General features: G+C 34.7%; 1 protein-coding gene across 8 annotated transcripts in view; it reads right to left on the reverse strand.

Moving 5' to 3' along the window:
- PPP1R12A (protein phosphatase 1 regulatory subunit 12A) overlaps positions 1 to 19,922 on the reverse strand; it is a 160,717-nt gene that overhangs the window by 25,426 nt on the left and 115,369 nt on the right. For 6 of the 8 annotated variants that reach the window (XR_006204963.1, XM_042947241.1, XM_042947246.1 and 3 more), the window contains 7 exons: positions 19,395 to 19,496; positions 18,335 to 18,502; positions 17,764 to 17,940; positions 10,662 to 10,752; positions 9,178 to 9,378; positions 8,778 to 8,946; positions 6,384 to 6,505 (listed from right to left, as the gene is read on the reverse strand). Coding sequence is in view for 7 of the 8 variants with exons in the window: in XM_042947241.1 (XP_042803175.1) it covers positions 6,384 to 6,505; positions 8,778 to 8,946; positions 9,178 to 9,378; positions 10,662 to 10,752; positions 17,764 to 17,940; positions 18,335 to 18,502; positions 19,395 to 19,496 (1,030 nt within the window). In the remaining variant the exon portion in view is untranslated. The remainder of the gene's footprint in view (positions 1 to 6,383; positions 6,506 to 8,777; positions 8,947 to 9,177; positions 9,379 to 10,661; positions 10,753 to 17,763; positions 17,941 to 18,334; positions 18,503 to 19,394; positions 19,497 to 19,922) is intronic. The other 2 variants (XM_042947242.1, XM_042947243.1) reach the window with 2 other exon arrangements.

Here is a 19,922-nt window from a genome sequence, read left to right on the forward strand (position 1 = left end):
TAATAACTGGGGGCGCCTGGGTGGCTCAGTCGGTTGGGCGTCCGACTTCGGCTCAGGTCATGATCTCACGGTCTGTGAGTTCGAGCCCCGCGTCGGGCTCTATGCTGACAGCTCAGAGCCTGGAGCCTGTTTCGGATTCTGTGTCTCCCTCTCTCTCTGACCCTCCCTGTTCATGCTCTGTCTCTCTCTGTCTCAAAAATAAATAAACGTTAAAAAAAATTTAAAAAACATTAAAAAAAAAAAAAAAGAAATAATAACTAAAAACCTCCCTAACCTGGGAAAAGGAGCAGACATCCAGGTCCAGGAAGCACACGGATCCCCAAACAAGAGGAATTCAAGGAGGTCCACACCAAGATATATAATAAATAAAACATCAAAAATTAACAGTAAAGAGAATCTTTTCTTTCTTTTTTTTTTTTTTTTTTTTGAGAGACAGACGGGGGTGGGGAGGGGCAGAGGAAGAGGGAGACAGAGAATCCTAAGCAGGCTCCACATCCAGTGTGGAACCCCAAGCACAATCATGAGAAATCAAGAGTCAGACGCTTAACTGACTGAGCCACCCAAGGGCCCCAATAAAGAGAATCTTTAAAATCAACTAGTTTTGTACAAGGGAAACCCTGTAATGTTATCAGATTATTTTTCAGCAGACACTTTACAGGCCAGAAGGGAGTGGCATAATATATTCAAAGTACAGAAAGGAAAAAACCTACATCCAAAAGCTTACTTTACCTAGAAAGGTTATTAATAATTGCAGGAGAGAGAAAGAGTTTCACAGACAAACAAGTTAAAGGACTTTATCACCACTAAACTAGCCTTATAAGAAATGTTAAAGAGACTTCTATAACTGGAAAAGAGATAGCCATAACTAGAAATAAGAAAATTATAAAAGGAAAAAATGCCACTGGCTAATATATGAAGATTAAAAAAACAAAAGTAGTAAAATTAATTATATCTACACACAGTAGTTAAAGGATACACACAGAAAACGAGAGGAAATAATATGTCATATATATAAATATGGAGAAAGGAGTAAAAAAACTTTTAGAATGTGTTTGAACTTGGGGTGCGTGGGTGGCTCATTTGGTTAAGCATCCGGCTTCAGTTCAGATCATGAGTTTGAGCCCCACATCAGGCTCTCTTCTGTCAGTGTGGAGTCCACTTGGGATCCTCTATTTCCTTCTCTCTGCCCCTCCCCTGCTGGTGCTCTCTCTCTCTCTCTCTCAAAAATAAATAAACATTAAAAAAATGTGTTTGAGCTTAAGCGATGACCATTAAAAAGATAAACTGCTACATACATAGAATGTTATAAACCTAAAATAGATACACAGAAATTGAAAAGAAAAGAATTCAAGCATACCATGAAAGAAAGCATCAAATCCAAGGGAAGAGAGTAAGAGAAGAAACAGAGAACTATAAAAAGAACCAGAAAACAATGAACAAAACTGCAGTAAGTACATACCTATCGATAATTACTTTAAATATAAATGGACTAAATGCTCTAATGGAAAGACAAAGGATGACTAAATGGTTAAAAAACCAAGACTCAACTACGTGCTGCCCACAAAAGACTAATTTCAGATCTCAAGGCACACACAGACTAAAAGTGAAGGGATGGAAAAAAAATATTCCATGCAAATGGGGGGGGGGGGGCAGCCAAGATGGCAATACCAAGATCAGACAAACGAGACTTAATTTTTTTCTTTTGTGTTTATTTTTTTCATTTTTGAGAGAGAGAGACAGACAGACAGAGACAGAGAGAGCAAGCGCAAGCAGGGGAGGGGCAGAGAGAGAGAGAGAGAGAGAGAGAGAGAGAGAGAGAGAAGACACAGGATCCAAAGCAGGCGGCTCTGTGCTGTCAGCACAGTCTGATGCAGGGTTCGAACTCTTGAACCGTGAGACTATGACCTGAGCTGAAGTCGGTGCTTAACCAACTGAGCCACCCAGCCACCCCAGACAAGAGAGACTTTAAAACAAAGACTGGTAGGGGTGCCTGGGTGGCTCAGTCAGTTGGGTGTCCGACTTTGGCTCAGGTCATGATCTCGCAGTTCATGAGTTTGAGCCCCGCCTCAGGCTCTGTGCTGACAGCTCAGAGCCTGGAGCCTGCCTCAGATTCTGTGTCTCCCTCTCCCTCCACCCCTCCCATGCTCAAGCTCTGTCTCTCTTGGTATCTCAAAAATAAATAAATGTTAAAAAAAAAAAAAAAGAAGAAGACTGTAGGGGCACTTGGGTAGCTCAGTCAGTTAAATGTCCAACTCCTGATTTTAGCTCAGGTCATGATCACATGGTTCATGAGATCAAGCCCTGCTGGGGGCTCCGTGCTATCAGTGAGGATTGGGATTCTTGGTATTCTCTCTCCCTCTCTTGCTGCCCCTCCCCAACTTGCACTCGCTCTCACAAAATAAACATAAAAAAAAATAAAACAAAGATTGTAGAAAGAGGCAAAGAGGGCATTACATAATGATAGAGATCAATTCAAGAGGAGAATAGAAGAATTGTAAATATCTACAAACCCAACATAGGAGCACCTAGAAACATAAAGCAAGTATTAACAGACATAAAGGACATAACTGAAAATCATACAATAGTAGGGAACTTTTAGTACCCTACTTCTATCAATGGACAGAGCATCCAGAAAGAAAAATCAGTGGTTTTGAATGACACATTAGACAAGATGGGCTTAACAGACACATACAGAACACTCTATCCAAAAACAAAATTCATGGAAGTATTTTCAAATGTACATGGAACATTCTCAAGGACAGATCATGTTAGGCCACAAAACAAGTCTCAATAAATTTAAGATTGAAATCTTATCAAGCTCTTTTCTGACCAAAATAGTATGAAACTAAAATCAATGACCACAAACACGTGGTAAACAGTACGCTACTAAACAACCAATGGGGTCAATGGAGAAATCCAAGAGGAAATAAAAAATTGCCCAGAGATAAATGAAAAGGGAAATAATGGTTCAAAATCTTTGGGATACAAAAGCAATTCTAAAATGGAAGTTTATAGCGATACAGACCTACTTCAAGCAACAAGAAAAGTCTCAATCAAACTTTACACCTAAAGGAATTAAGAAAAGAACAAATGAAGCCCAAAGTTAGTAGAAAAAAGGGAATTATAAAGATCTGAGCAGAAATAAATGAATACAGACTAAAAAACAACAGAAAAGAGCAATGAAACTAAGAGCTGGTTCTTTAAAACTCGGCCAGCCTCATCAAAAAAAGAGAACTGAAATAAAATATAATATGAAAGAGAAGTTACAATGGACACTACAGGAGTACAAAGAATAAGAGACTACTACAAACAATGACATGTCAACAAATTAGACATTCTAGGAGAAATGGACATTTCTAGAAACATATTATCTTCTAAGACTAAATCAGGGAGAAGTAGAAAATCTGAACAGACTGATTACTAGTAATGAAATTGAATCTGTAATCAAAAAATGCCTGGTAAAGAGTGAAGTCCAGGATCAGATGGCTTTATAGGTGACCTCTACCAAAGATTTAAAGAGCTGATACCTATCCTTCCCAAACTATTCTAAAAAACAGAAGAGGAAAGAATGTGTCCTTACAGAATTCATTCTATAAGGCCAGGGTTACCCTGATACCAAAATCAAACAAAGACACTACAGAAGAAGAAAATTATAGAACAATATCACTGGTGAACATACATGCAAAATCCCTCAACAAAACATTAGCAAACCAAATACATCAAAAGGATCATTCACCATGATTGAATGGCACTTATCTTAGGGATGCAAAGGTGCAATATAAAAATCAGTCAATATGACACAACATATTAACAAAATGAAGGATAAAAATCATGATCATCTTGGTACAGAAAAAGTATTTGACAAAATTCCACATCCTTTCATGATAAAAATTTTCAACACAGTGGGTTTATAGGAAACATACCTCAACATAATGAAGGCCATAGATGAAAAACCCATAGTTAACATCATACTTGACAGTGAAAAGCTAAACACTTTTCTTCTACGATCAGAAACAGGACAAGGATGTCTATCTACTCTCACCACTTTTATTCAATATAGTACTATTGGAATTCCCACCCACAGCAATCAGACAAGAAAAGGAAATGAAAGACATCTAAATTATCAAGGAAGAAGTAAAACCATCACCATTTGCAGATGACATACCATATATAGAGAACTCCGAAGATGTCACCAAAAAAATAGAGTACATGAATTCAGTAAATTGCAGGATACAAAATCAATATGCAAAAATGTTGCATTTCTATACATTAATAATGAACTAGCCAAAAGAGAAGTAAAGAAACTATAAGATATTGATGAAAGATAACACAAAGAGATGAAAAGATATACCATGCTCATGAACTAGAAAAATACTGTCAAAATGTCCATCCTATCCAAAATATTATGGTACTGTCACAAATACAGACATACAGATCAACAGAACAGAAAAGAGAAGCCAGAAATAAACCCACGTGTATGTAAGTTAATTAATCTTCAACAAAGCAAAAGAATATATAATAAGGAAAAGACCATCTTGTCAATAAATGGTGCTGGAAAACTGGACAGCTACATGCAAAAGAATGAAACCGGACCACTTTCTTATACCATTCACAAAAATAAACTCAAAATGGATTAAAGATCTAAATGTAAGACCAGAAACCATGAAACTCCTAAAAGAAAACACAGGCAGTAAACTCTTGGTTATCAGCCTTAGCAATAGTTTTTTGGATCTGTCCCCTCAGGCAAGGGAAACAAAAGCAAAAATAAACAACTGGGGCTTATCAAATTAAAAAGCTTTTGTACAATGAAGGAAACTATCAGCAAAATGAGAAGGCAATCTACTGAATGCAAGCAGATACCTGCAAACGATATTATCTGGTAAGGGGCTAATATTCAAAAATATAAAAACTCAACCAAAAAAAAAAAAAAAAAGCCCAATTAGAAAATGGGCAGAGGACTTGAAAAAACATTTTTCTAAAGAAGACACATAGAGGGGCACCTGAGTGGCTCAGTCAGTTAAGTGTCTGACTCTTGGTTTTGGCTCAGGTTTGTGAGTTGCAAGTCCCGCATCAGGCTCTGTGCTGACAGCGCAGAGCCTGCCTGGGATTCTCTCTTTCCCTGTCTCTCTGCCCCTACCCTGCTCTCTCTCTCTCTCTCAAAATAAATAAGCTCAAAGAAGACACATAAAGAGCCAGAAGACACATGAAAAGATGTTCAACATCACTAATCATCAGGGAAATGCAAATAAAAACCACAATGAGATAACATCTTGCACCAGTCAGAATGATTAGCATCATAAAGAAATAACAAGTGCTAGCAAGGACATAGAGAAAAGAGACCCTTTGTGCACTGCTGGTGGGAATGCAGATTGGTGTAGCCACTGTGGAAAACACAATGGAGCTTCCTCAAAAAATTAAAAATAGAAATACCATGTGACCCAGTAATTCCCTTACTGGGTAATTTACCTGAAGAAAACCCAATCACTAATCCTTAAAGACTATTCATCCCCATGTTCACTGTAGCATTATTTACAATAGCCAAGGGAAGGAAGCAACTTAAGTGTTCATCTACAGATAAATAAAAAAGATGCGGAAATAGATACAATGGAATATTATGCATCCATAAATAGAAAAAAAGAAATCTTTCCATTCACAACATGGATAGACCTAAAGGGTATTATGCTAAAAGAAATAAGTCAAACAGAGAAAAACAAATACCACATGTTTTACTTTTATGTAGAATCAAAAAGCCCCCAAAATTAACAAACAAAAAACCAGAAACAGACTCATAAATACAGAGAACAGACTGACTGTTGCAAAAGGGGATAAGGGTGGGAGATAGGTGGAATAGGTGAAGGGGATTAAGAGGTTCAAACTTCCAGTTATAAGTCAAGGTGATGAAAAGTACCACATAGTGAGTGAATATAGTCAATAATATTGTACTAACTTTGTATAATGAGACGGTAACTATACTTACTGCAGTGGGCATTTTGTATATAATTGTTGGATCACTATGTTGTATACTTTGAAAGTAATATATAATAATAATAATAATAAAAATATGTAAAGCATCATTCTTTCAAAAATCTCCAAGATAAAGCAGCACTTCAGCCACTATACACTAATATATATATTACTTTTAATAACAGCCATTATTATTTTTATTCCAAAATTGGGACAGAACTGCTTTTTAGTAATACCAAAAATCTAAGTACTCATTAACTATCCTAATAAAGAAGAACTTTTCTGATTTAATAACCGGACTCAAAATTCAGTGATGAGCTAAAAGCACACGTAATCTGAGGCATGTAAGAAATTGTTAGTATGTACTTCTAGAAAGATTAAGTATACTATCAAGTAGCTATATTTTAATAGGTTCTCACATCTTGTGTCCAAAATGAAACTCCCGTAGATCTCCTTTTCTCTCTTGGTCGTCGTCGTTCTCGGATTGATTTAGGTTGTGATTTATCTTCTCCTTCTTTTTCCTCTTCTTTCTTTTCTCCCTCTGTTAAGGATTATAATGAACCACATGGTAGCAACGTATTTTGACAGTACTTTATAATAAAAATATAGTAATATTTCAAAATCAACCTCCTTTATAAAGGCTTCTAAAATTTTCCAGTCAGAATTATTTTTGCCCCCTCAGCATTCCTATAAAACACTTGGTTTAGACATGTATTTGTATCTCCCATTAGACAGGTTCTTGATCAAGACAAGAACTAATTTTTATTATTCCATTTTCCTAGTGCCTGAAACAAAACATCTGCCAAAAGACATATTTAATAATATTTGCTGAACAGAAAATAATTGAATCCTATGAAGAAAACAGGGCTCAAGTTATTAATGTTTGATAGGGGGTTACTATACCCAAAGTTAACACTTCGAAGAAAACAAACAGTTGTTAATGATGGAACAGCTAGCAGACATAGAACGAGTTTTTCAGTTTCTGTTTCTACTATTCCCAATCCTCATTCGGTAGCAGAATAAATACAGTATTCATTTCATTTCTATTAGATAGTATCTAAGAAAAAACTCTTTTTTTCTGGAAAAAATATTTATCTTTTAAAACACGTCAACATAAAATATAGTCTTGGGGTGCCCGGGTGACTCAGTTGGTTAAGGGTCTGACTTTGGCTTACGTCATAATCTTATGGTTCATGGGTTTGAGCCCCACATCAGGCTCTGTGCTGACAGCTGAGAGCTCGAAGCCTGCTTTGGATTCTGTGTCTCACTCTCTCTCTCTCAAAAATAAATAAACATTAAAAAAAAATTTTTTTTTATGGGGCGCCTGGGTGGCTCGGTCGGTTAAGCGTCCGACTTCGGCTCAGGTCATGATCTCACGGTCCGTGGGTTCAAGCCCCGTGTCGGGCTCTGTGCTGACCGCTCAGAGCCTGGATCCTGTTTCAGATTCTGTGTCTCCCTCTCTCTGTGACCCTCCCCCGTTCATGCTCTGTCTCTCTCTGTCTCAAAAATAAATAAACGTTTAAAAAAAATTTTTTTTAATAAAAAAAAAATTTTTTTTTTAAATATAGTCTCAAAATTTGTTTCCTTCTTAGTATAGTTAAAATAGCTTTAGACTTATATTCTATAAAGGGGCCTTCAAATAGGTTTTAAAAAGTAGACATCTATACGGAACAAAGTAATGTTAGAAATTATTTCTAAAAGTCTCCTTCCTGTGCCATTAGCAAAGAGTCACAGCAAAAGAAATTTCAAAATTATAGTGCCAGCAAGTTTTTTTAGAATTGTTTTTGGAATTGGTTTAGAGCAAAGATCGCAAACTCCAATGCATATAGTGGCCATCCAGATAATATAAATGGATAAAATGGACCAGGAGGGCACTATTCCAAGGGGTGACGGGCTGTAACTTACTCCTTGGCTCTAGCCAATTGTTGATATGTGAGAATTAGAAACAGTGTTGCTAAATCTTCCCACTTTTCAATAGAAGATGAAAATCTAAACTTTTATGCAAATATCCCTAATTTTCAAAGTTGGCTCAAGGTTTTTACAAACCATTATGTGAGCCTCATGCTTAGTATTTAAAGAACTGAAATATCTCAATGACCAAAAAAAGAAAAGTCAGCTGAAAATTGGGGAAAACTTAATTTTTCTGAAGTTTATCCTTCATGATTACTGATATTATCATGACTAATACTGTAGGATTTTCTTTTAAAATATAAAACGCCTACAATTAGAAATAATTTTATTTAGTACCAATCTCTTAATTAAAGTAGGAATTATTAAAATTTAAATACGAAGTTTATATGAAAAAATAAGAAATGTTAATAGTGATTATCAATATGCCAACATATCACTGAAAAAGAAATCTATTTCTCAAGAAATAAGCATAAAAACCATTTTGTTTTAGCAAGGACACTACATGTGTTTTAAGTGATTTTAGTTTAAAACAATTCACATATAAAAAATTTAAAGATATGATCCAATAGGCAAGAAGTAACTTCAGGCACTAATAAACAGCTCCTAGAAATAGTCTCCCACCAGTTCTTCTATGCTGACTTTTCTATGTTGATGTACATAATGCTTTTTCTGAAGTCTTAAATTATAAAGATATATGTAACAATGCCAGACTACATAATTTCCTATTTTTATTTTCTACTCTTATTTTTCTTACTCTTCTTCTTATTTTTGACCATCATCTTCTTTTTGAAAGAAAAAATGGAATGACTCCCAGTTTAGAAAAGTTGTTTCTTTTCTGTAGAACTATAAATTAGAAAAAAAAAATTCAAAGGATTATTTGAAGGAAACAAAGGTCTTCTTACCTCTTTCATTTTCTTTTGTTAATCCTCTGGAGTAAGCGGAAGTTATACCTACAAGACTATTTGGCCTGTTTAGTTGACTTGAAGCATAGAGTGAACTGCTCATGGTAGAAAGTGAAGAGGATGGGGTGGTAGAACTTGAAGTGGATACTGGTCTGTAACGCTGGTAAGTCTGTGAAATATTAAAATTAATTCCCACGTAAAATATTTAACAGTTAAAAACATCTAAACACAGGTTCATTTTGAAAGAAAAATAACATTCTAATCATCTCAAAATAATTCAGATTTCTGGTCCTTTTGAGTATTTTGTATATAGTTTGTCGATATATAAATCTCTTGTACATTGAAAGTCACAAAACTAGTCATACCATTTGACCTAGCTGTGTTGGTGGTACACTATTACCTCATCGTATGTTCTGGAGTACTTTTGTTTATATTCATCTTCTCTAGATGTTTCTGACTCCTTCTTTTCTTCTTGCTTCTCTTTATCCTGCTTTTCTTTTTCTTCTTTTTCTTTTTCTTCATTTTCTTGTTCTCTGGTTCGGGTAGAACGACTTCTTCCTATTGTTTTTTCAGCTTCCTGAAGATCAGTCAGTGTTACTCCCTGTACATTAAAAAGGTAAATTTAAGAATGAGAAGCAGTATAGCTTGTTTCAAAGAAATATTTTATAAGTAGACAAATTTAATATGAATGTATTGGAAGTCAAATACACGTTTGGAATTGGTTTGCAAATTCGAACAAAATTTTTAGTGGGCAAGTCACATTCATTCTATGAAGAATCATCATGAGCAAGCACAGTAATAGGTACTGGAAAAGACAAAATACATGTAAGAAATAGTCTCTATATTAAAGAAATTTAAAAAAGGGGAGGAGATGACAGTACTATCACATGAATATGAATATAAATAATCCTAAGAAGTACAAAGAAGGAAAAGCTGACATATACATTGTTTATACACTGAATTTACATGTACTTCTGTTTTATATATGTAAAAACATAAATATATACATATAACATGTAAACATATATATGCATATATATGTATAATATATATGCATAAACACATAAATATGTATTTACTGAAAAAAATTTCAGTAAAGAAATAATTTTTAAAGGATAAGCCTTAAAGAACAGGTGAGATTTCAAAAAGTAAAGGTACAAAGGCAGGAAGAATATGTTAAGATCTTAACAAACAGTTCAGCTTGAAATGAAATACTGATAAAAGTAAGGATCAAGGAGTTGAATCTGGACTTTGGAGTGCCTCAACTATGGGAAAGGATAGACACAAAATGATATATTAGATATAATTAGAATGGCAAGGAGGTTAAGGAGATGCTAACTACACTGAGTGACATTTTCCTGGTACTTGCACATTAGCTGTTTGAAATATCTAATACAATAGACCTATTCCCCACAACTCCAAATATTTACAGAATTCTTTATTAATTGTTAGACATCATATTGATTAATTCATTAACACGCATTGAGTACTCTGTGCCAGACACCATCTAAGAAACAAAAAGTAAATATGCAAAGAGATACAAAGGTATATGCCAATTAGATTAAATATAATACTAACATTAATTAGATTAAATCTAATATACAAAAGGCTAGGAAAGAATTACTAAAGCAATCTAAGATTTCCTCACATTATATACTAACATCAGTGTTTTCTTTTTTTTTTTTTTTTTTTTAAGTTTTTAAAAAATTTCTTTAAATAATTTCTACACCCAACATGGGGCTTGTACTCACAACTCCAAGAACAACAGTCACATGCTCCTCTGACTGAGCCAGCCAGGTACTCCAATGACATTAATATTTTCATAGAGAAGTGAAAAAGAGAAAGGCAATTTGAAGCTTTATATATTATACACATTAAACATACCTGTGTTGATCTTCTAGACTGTCTTGCTTGTCTAGATCTCGCTTTTCTTTGGGATTCAGACTCTTCATCTCTAACAGGAGTGAGGTATGATCTACAGTAATAAATAAAAATTGTTAGTTGGATATACAGTATCTGTGAATTACATACGAATGTATGAATCAATACACGGTAAGCATTTTAGTTTAAGAAAAAGTCTCCAAAAATGGTTTCATTCATCACGAAAATTCAACAATGCAATCTGATAAAGTTTTAGATTGAAAATAATCAGTATTAACTTATATTTTTCAAGTTCTTCCTAACCACAGTTTTTTTTTTCTTTTGAAAAGCCATGTGATGAGTCCTCTTAGTCCCTTTGCTGATTCCCTGCAATACCATGCTAGATGATACGTGAAGGCTAAACTCTAGACTGTCAATGTCTTTTCATGGTTAGAATGATTAGGAGTGAAGGCAACATTTAACATATGGGATGACTAGTGAGCAAGCAACACTCCTTGCACTCCTGTCACTACATTTATTAATGATGTTTTTGGCAGACATCATACTCTTGTTCACACTTTGAGTTATCTAAAAATTCAAGTATTTTTATTCATAAACTGCTTTAAAATCAGCATCCTACTCTTGGTTACTGATTTTCTAATATAAAAAGAACTTGACCTTTATCTTCACTATATCTGATCTTATCAATTATCAATCTTATCAATCACTTCACTATATTTTTTTTTTCACTTCACTATATTTGATCTAAGCCTATGCCCCATGCTGTCTAAGGATATGCACAATTTCAAAAGCATATGTCCATGTCAAGAGATTAATAACTAATTAAAGGGTTGAATAAGAAAAGACAGAGCCGTGCAAGACACAGAAAATAACTTCCCTCCAATGATCAATGTTACTTGGGAAGTTCAATTGTTAATACTTTATTTAGTTATATTACCATCTAATTCACATTTCTCATACAATACTCAGAAGTAGAATATTTCTATTGTCTATGCTGTTAATTAAATTTATCTAGTTTATATCACCTGCCCCTCCCCTTTAAAAAGCTCAACTTTTTAAAAGGGTTCTTTTTTTAGATTTACTATGCTTTCCAATTTGTAACTCATTCTGTTCTTTAAACTTCCTGAAACTATTCATATATCCATAACAAACTTTAGAATTTATTCTTGGTTTTATGCCTTATCTTTTATTCTTTCTATGTGTCCTTTAAAGCTCTAGGTTCAAAGAACACAACACACCTCCAACTCCTTAGAATCATTTCAGTTTCTTCACAATTCTTTTAGAGAGCCCCATTCCTTTTGATTTCTCTTTTGCTTCACACTCTTAAGTTTTTAGAAATCTGTCTGAAACTAGAATACATGATTTATTATTCCTAGGATTCACCTCCTTGAATAATTAATCCTAAGATGACAAGGTCACTTGTCAACCAAAATCCTCGTTGCCTCAATTCCATCAATTAACTCTTACTTATTGGTTAAAGTTAGTACTAGAGGACAGGTTCTCTGTGTTGCTTCTACTCTAATTACAGATCAACTTTAAGCAAGGTAAGTCAAGAACTTCTCAGGAGGGTATTTTTACTTGACTGAGACATCCAACAAACTTAGAGAAAGATGAAAATCCTCTCACTACTTTGACTTAAGTTGTTTTTTTCATCTGGTTTGAGAAAATATCACCTATTTTCTCTATTTGGTTGAATAACCTAGGGCACTATTTCATAATGACATAACTTATTTTTTTTCTCTTCATCCATATGTTTTCATCTCTAGGTTTCTAGAATATCCTGGGGGTGCCTACGTGGCTCAGTCGATTAAGCATCTGACTTAGGCTCAGGTCATGATCTCATGGTTCATGAGTTTGAGCTCCACGCTGGGCTCTGTGCTGACTGTTTGGAGCCCAGAGTTTGCTTCAGATTCTGTGCTTCCCTCTCTCTCTGCTTCTCCCCCGTTTGTTCCTTCTCCCTCTCAAAAATAAATAAACATTAGAATATCCTGAAAGATCGTCTTTTTGCTACTATACTAGCACTACATATATCTCACAAATCGGGCACACCTCACGATTCAAGCATTGAAGAGTTCTATTTTACCAAATTTGGTTTCTATGAAAATACTGGTACAGATTTAAGTTTATAACCTTAAGTTTCATTTTTTTTTAAGTTTAATTATTTATTTTGAGAGAGAGAGAGAGAGAGCATGAGTGGGGAAAGGGCAGAAAGAGAGAGGGACAGAATCCCAAGCAGGCTCTGCACTATCAGCACAGAGACTGATGCAGGGCTTCAACTCACAAACCATGAGATCATGACCCTAGCCGAAGTCAGACACTTAACCCATTGAGCCAGCCAGATGCCCCTAAAATTTTAATGTTTTAAAAAATTATATTTCTAATTATTTGGTCTGTTGCTTTTAATTTGTCCTCCTAAAAGTGTAGGGCAAGAAAAAAATTCACTATATACAACTTTCTTTCTTTTTATTTTTATTTTCAGAGAGAGACAGAGAGCAAGCAGGGGAGAGGCAGAGAGAAAGGGAAACAGAATCTCAAGTTGGCTCCATGCTATCAGTGCCGAGCTCAATGCATGGTTCGATTCCACGAACCATGAGATCATGACCTGAGCAGAAATCGAGAGTCAGATGTTTAACTTACTGAGCCACCCAGGTGCCCCGGGTACATAAAGCATTTTAGTTACCAGCATTTCTTTAGTTTGACTTTCTTTTAGAGATTCTGCAACATATGGCTTCATCTGTACCAATGCACAGATCCAGAGAGATGAATACAACTGGTTAGGATGTCTGCCCTCTTGATGGCCCAGAATGCTCAAGCTACACTAAGCTTGATACTTCTCTTTCTCCTACTACTTCTTAATTTTCATCCTGTCTGTATATGAACTCTTGTGAATTTTAAGCTTTTTATTTAGATACAACCATTATTCCTACTTTTGTAACAACTCCAGTGATTTCTCTGGGACAAGTCATTTTAAAGGTGAAAAAGAGTAACAATAAACTTGTTATTACAGGCTTACTTTAAGAAAATTAATTCCAGAATAGAGTGAGGATCTTGTTTATTCTGGAAGTTGGTTATACATATTTGGAAAATGCTATATATTCTAACCATCTCCAGGAAAATCACAACATGTTAAATAAAGGCTCTGAGAAGAACCACGGAAGAAACCTGTTTAACCATAACTATGTATTTCCTAAGATTATTAATTAGAACATACTTTTATGGTACACCTGTTACATGTGGAAAAGTGCTCTGTGAAACATCAATTTGGAAAATATGGCCCAATGGCCATCTTTTTTTTTAGCAATTCATTTGGTACTTATTTATGCATCCACTGTCCCTATGCAATGTATTGCTTTTTGGACTTCTCTCAGACGAGGAGAAGAAAAGAATAAAAGAAGATGAAACCTTAATGTGGTAGCAAATCTGGTTAAACAGAAAAACTTTAGAACAGCTCAGATGGCTGCATGTATCACTTCAGTATTTCAAGGGCTGCTCTGAAAGTAAGCATGAACATGGACTACTGAATCTGACTCCTCTATGTAATGGTCAAAATTTTCACATATAGTTTACGACAGGGAAATCTGCATTGCCATTTGTTCTTTTAATCCCCATGTTCTGCAAACAGAACTAATCAACCAGCACACTCTCTTCAAATGAGCCTCACTACTTTTTCAACAGTTTCAAGTTGCCATAAAAGTTAAATCTACCTATCATATCTGGTTTAACATATGTAGGTTAAGGGGATAAAAATTACTAGTCAAAAGACTTATAATATCTGTTTCTGTTCATTTAAATTTTCCTTACATTTGCCCCAAATCAGCATAAAAATCTAGCCTATCAATTTGTAATGTACAATATGTTTCCTATTATTTTAAGAGTCCCCATCTGGCATTCAGTTCCTTCTCCCCTCTCTCAGGGTTCCTGTATACAGCAGACCTCTGTGAATTAAATGTAGACAAGAAAGTTAATTCACATATTTTGTGTTTAATTAAAAAGAGCTGATCAAAAAGTAGCAGAATATATCAAACTCTACTGCTGCCTCCCCTCCCCCCCCAACCGTTTATTTATTTTGAGGGAAACAGAGACAGTGTGAGTAGGGGAGGGGCAGAGGGAGAGGGAGAGAGAATCCCAAGCAGGCTCTGCACTGGTAGCCCGACGCGGGGCTCGAACTCATGAAACTATGAGATCATGACCTGAGCCAAAACCAAGAGTTGGACGCTTAACCGACTGAGCCATCTAGGCCCTCCTCTACTGTTGCCTTAAAAAAAAAAGAAAGAAAGAAAGAAAGAAAGAAAGAAAGCAAGCAAGCAAGCTAGCTAGCTTATTTATTTATTCTGAGAGAGAAAGTGCAAGAGTGGGGGAGGAGGAGAGAGAAAGGGAGAGAATACCAAGCAGGCTCTGCATTGTCAGCAGAGCCCGATGTGGGGATCCCACAAACTGAGCTACCCAGGTGCCCCTCAAACTCCACTGCTGCCTTAACTTACTATATCATACTACATCTCTTTCTTAAAACTATATAAGGTACATAATTTTACTCCTTAGTAGTCTTAGATGGCTTACAATTTTCTGAGCTACTGAAAGGTTATTTTTAAAATAAGGATTTTCTAATAATTCCAATTATTCTATTTATTATTTCACTGATTTATTGGTTGAAATATATTTATTTATAATATTTATATTTTGGGAAATCAACAAATAACATCTTTAAAAAACTGAAAACAACCCTTCTTTTTCCTTCAGCTTTTTTCCTTGCAGAGGGAAGATAAATGAGCAAATGCAAGCTGGCTGAGCCAAGGGAAAAAGGTGGAGGAGAATAATTATACAAAGCAACAGTTCCACATGAATTTATGTTTTCATTCAAAGATATTGCTTTGTATTTTGAAAAGACTGGAGCATTAGAAACACTTAAAAAATGAAAGAATTTGCTATCATGCTATTTAAAACTAACTTTTCTTCTCTACTTCCCACTCTGCTACCACTATTAATCCACTGGAAATCTTAACAAAAACAGAAAATCCTCATCCAATCCTGATCAATAAAAACAAAATTCAAGAATAGAATAGTGGAATTTAATAGTGAGTTTGGTAACTTTGCATAACATCTGAAAGTATATATGTGAGGATACCTAAAATAGCATAGATGTATTAACTTATCTTTTTAGCCACAATATATACTTAAATCATAATATATACATTTTGAGGACAAATATTCAACTATACACATTTCAAAACCATTAACAAAATTTAATTGAAAGACAAACAGAAGAGGTCAACAATGTACTCAAAACTGCAAACAATTACTTGACGTGAAACAAAACACAAACATTATTATTGCAAACATCACTGAAAATGAGTAAGACAAACAAAATTTCTGTAATATACACCAGGGAAAATGTTAACAGATACATTTTGTTTCTTATGCTATTAAAATTTGTTCTGTTCTATTAATATCTCCAAATATTTAATTCTCAATCTAATGTCTTCCAGGATTAATTCTAAGAAGCTGAAACTCAACTTTCTCCAACAATAAGTCTAGAAGTTAAAAATTATATAAATAAAATACTTATGTTACCGAAGAAGAAATTCTGACCTGGAGAGCATTCTAACCTTAGGATTAAAGGAGTAAAAAACCAAGGATTCCTAACCTTTTCCCCTTAACTTCCCCTACTCCATAAAAGCAAAGTCCTCAAATTGATTTTCACTCAAAAATAATGATGGCTGCCTATGATCTTCTAATTTCTGTTGGCTATATGGTCTGACTTGAAAACACCTCAAAAGCCTAAAACTAACATTAATGTATAGAAAAATGAAGAATTATTAAAATTTGGTATGACCTATACTGGTGTTCAAATCACAAAATGCTAACTGCTTATAATGGTTTTATAGAACTATCACTAAATCTTACCATAGAAACAGTAATAAAACATAATCATGCTGACAAAAAATAAAGATGCAATGATAGGAAAGAAAATGTTTAACATTAAAAAATTTAATGTTTTGTTACTTTTCATATATTCACCATGAATATTACTGTAAGGATATTAATTACTTACTACAGGCCATGTACTTTGATAAGCACCAGAGACAAAGCCTGTATATGAACACTACATGCCAGAACTATGACAAAGTTAATCTCGTTGGTATTTTAGTAAACAAACAAAACAAAATAAAAACCAAAACACCAGTTATGTAGCTAATTTAATCTCAAAGGAATAAAATACAAAAAAGGTCACATTTAGTTTTTTAAGATTTTTTTTTTCTCAAGAGGAAAAACAAAATTCAAAGCTAGTAACTATGCATGCTATAGCAGGAAAAACACTTGACTGATTCTCCTGTAATCTTGGGCCTCGCCTTAGTTCTCATTAAATAAAAGTGGAAAAGTCACTTAATATCTCTGGGTCTTAGTTTCTTATGTAAAGCAAGGGTTATCACAAAAGAGGTAAGTTCCTTTCCACATCTGAAATTCCAAGCAAATTAGCAGCAGCATGAAGAAGTGAGCAACGCTCCTAACATTTAAGCACAGAAAATAAATTCATAAATCCTTTAAAATATTTAATTAATGAGTCCCTTTTATGTACTGAATTAAAACTAAGAGAACGTATTCAAAGTACTTAAAAATGATTTGGTTTACACATATGCCCAATAAGCCTTTCTTCAAGAGAATCTTAAAATGAAAAGTCTCGAAAGTAACCAAAACAGTTTAACATCCATCAAATTTTTTAATAATAGGAGGAAACAGAAGAATGAAAAATCTGTTTCTGTCATGTTACATCTAGTCTTCCATAAGTGTGACTGGGTGTGTTTAGATCTTCACCACAAAACCATCTTGAATGAAAACAACCACTAAAAAAATGAAGATGGCTAAGAAGACAAGTGTCTGGCTCACTTCCTTGAAACAAAAACATCTATTCTGTCAGAGGGAGTCACCAAGCCTAAATGCTAGTAACTGCCAATTACATCAGTTCATGTAGTTCTGAGCTGATACAGGTTATTTCACTTATTAACCTACTGAAGAGATGGTCACCAACTTGACAAGGTTAAAAAGCAAAACAAACAACTTTCAGCACTGGGCAAGATACATCAGCAGTTCTATTAGGACCTTTACACACCTGCGTCTCTCCCTGACCTCTGATGTGGAGGAGACAGTGCCAGCAGTAGTTGTAGTCAGGGTTGTGGTTGAGGCTGCAGCATTTACAACAGTTGGAGCAACAGGGATGGTCACTGCCGTAGGAACACTGTCCTTTTCTTTTTCAGTACTATCCTCAGCCCACAAACGATTTGAGGTACTATCGCATCATAAGCAGCAACACAAAAAGAGAAAAGGAAAACAGCTAAACAATGAAAGCACTTTCTAGCAGCTGAAACATGTGACTACAGGGATGGATTTTTTTAAAACATGAGGCAAGACATCTTTGAACTATGAACCAGAAATCTCACCCAGAGCTGTCAAAGGGAGAAATTTACATTTTAAGCAGCCTGATTCAAGGAAAGTTAATAATTCAAGAACTTCGTTTTTCCCCAGACATGCATAATTGCCTCTTTTTGGAACCAATTTTTGCTTGTAAATAATTTTAAAAGGTAAATGAAAAAATCCAGAGCCCCACAATCTTCTAAACAAAAATGCATGCACATACATAAGCACACAGTAGGCCTGAACACAAAATGTTATCTGTGACTCACCTGCTTTGTGTGCCTGTTGAGGAAGAACCCGTTGTAATCTTTGTAGTAGTGCTTGTGCTGGAAAGCAGGCTTTTCTGAAGCCCAGCTGCAGAGGTAACTGTTGGTGTTGATGTGGTGCTTGGAACACTAGAACTAATCAAATCATCTTGTCTTCTACCAAAGGAGCAACTGAAGGAAAGAGTCATATCTATATAGGATGTGTCTGTATGTGTAGTCTACAGTTAATGTCTATACATTACACAGATACACAAGGCTAGGAAAAATCTAAAAAACTGTGTTCCTAAATACACCACCGGCCCCAGCACCAAGAGTTGCATCTACAACTTGCTAGAGTCTAGATGATTTCACTAATTTGGTAGTGTATCATTTTAGTGCCTCCCACCTCCCTGGACAGGACTCAAACATGTTCTGATCTGATATTTTACGTTTCTGGAACTATTAACAGACCATATGGTCATGCCAGGCTGGGTCTGAGAAAAACACTTAGGTCTGGTTTTACTCAGGGAAAGTTAAGATCAACCTTTTTGAAGAAAAGTATTTTAGCAATGAGTCACATCCTTAGGAGTGACCCGTGCCTATATTATAATTGCTCATCTTTTACTCTTCTTTTTGGTTGTTTTTAACCGAGAAAATATTTATGGTTATTTCCCCCCTCCTCTCCAATATGACATTACCAACATTTCAATTCAAGAAATTACCATCTCTCCGAGTTCTAAGAAAAGTGGAAACTTCCAGGTCACTAAATAATGCCCAGATCAATTAAGACACTGATCTATTTCAACTTCTCTAGTCAATTATATAAGGAGTTCCATCTAAATATGCTATAATCTAAAAGATGCTTCTTAATATATCAAATCTAATTATACATAATATATATAAAAGTAAAAACAAATTTTCATCTACCTCTAAATATATATTCTGGACTTTTAAATGACGTTTTATTTAAACAATGAAAGCACGTTAATATCATTTTCTTAATGATACTAAATTGAGGGCTCTAAACAAACTGCCTCATATTTTTATAAAAGAATGCATAAAAGTTACTTAAGAATTATATTACCTTTTATGGTAAGCTGATCCTTCATTAACTGAACTATTCTTTTTGAGATCATCTTCCCATTTTCTTCTTGTGTAGGAGCTACTCGTTCGTAAACTTGAGTCTCTGTGAAAAGAGTATCTTTCAAATTCTGGTATATAATTTTAAAACAGATTAAGAAAGCTGTCTATTAAAAAACATCAGTAGAAGCAGAAACTAGTAAAATCCCTTAAGAAAATGCTTTGGAATATTTACTAAGAAATGAAAGTAATTCCAGTTCTAAGATTCTATCCCTAAGGTATAATCCTAACTACAGTGGGGAAAATTAAGATATTTACAGAAGTTTTACTTATGATCATAAAATACCAATTTAAATCTCCATATTTGGAGAGGGGAAATAGTTACTTAAACCTCAACAGACCTACTCTATGGAACATAATGCACTGATGAAAACCAACGCTTACTGAAGGTATGTATGAACACATAAGACTACGTATGAGATGTGAGGTAAAAACAAACAAACAAAAAAGTCAAGACACAAAACTGGATGTT

This window comes from Panthera leo, chromosome B4 (genome assembly GCF_018350215.1).
Source record: "Panthera leo isolate Ple1 chromosome B4, P.leo_Ple1_pat1.1, whole genome shotgun sequence".
In the NCBI taxonomy this organism is placed as follows: Eukaryota; Metazoa; Chordata; class Mammalia; order Carnivora; family Felidae; genus Panthera; species Panthera leo.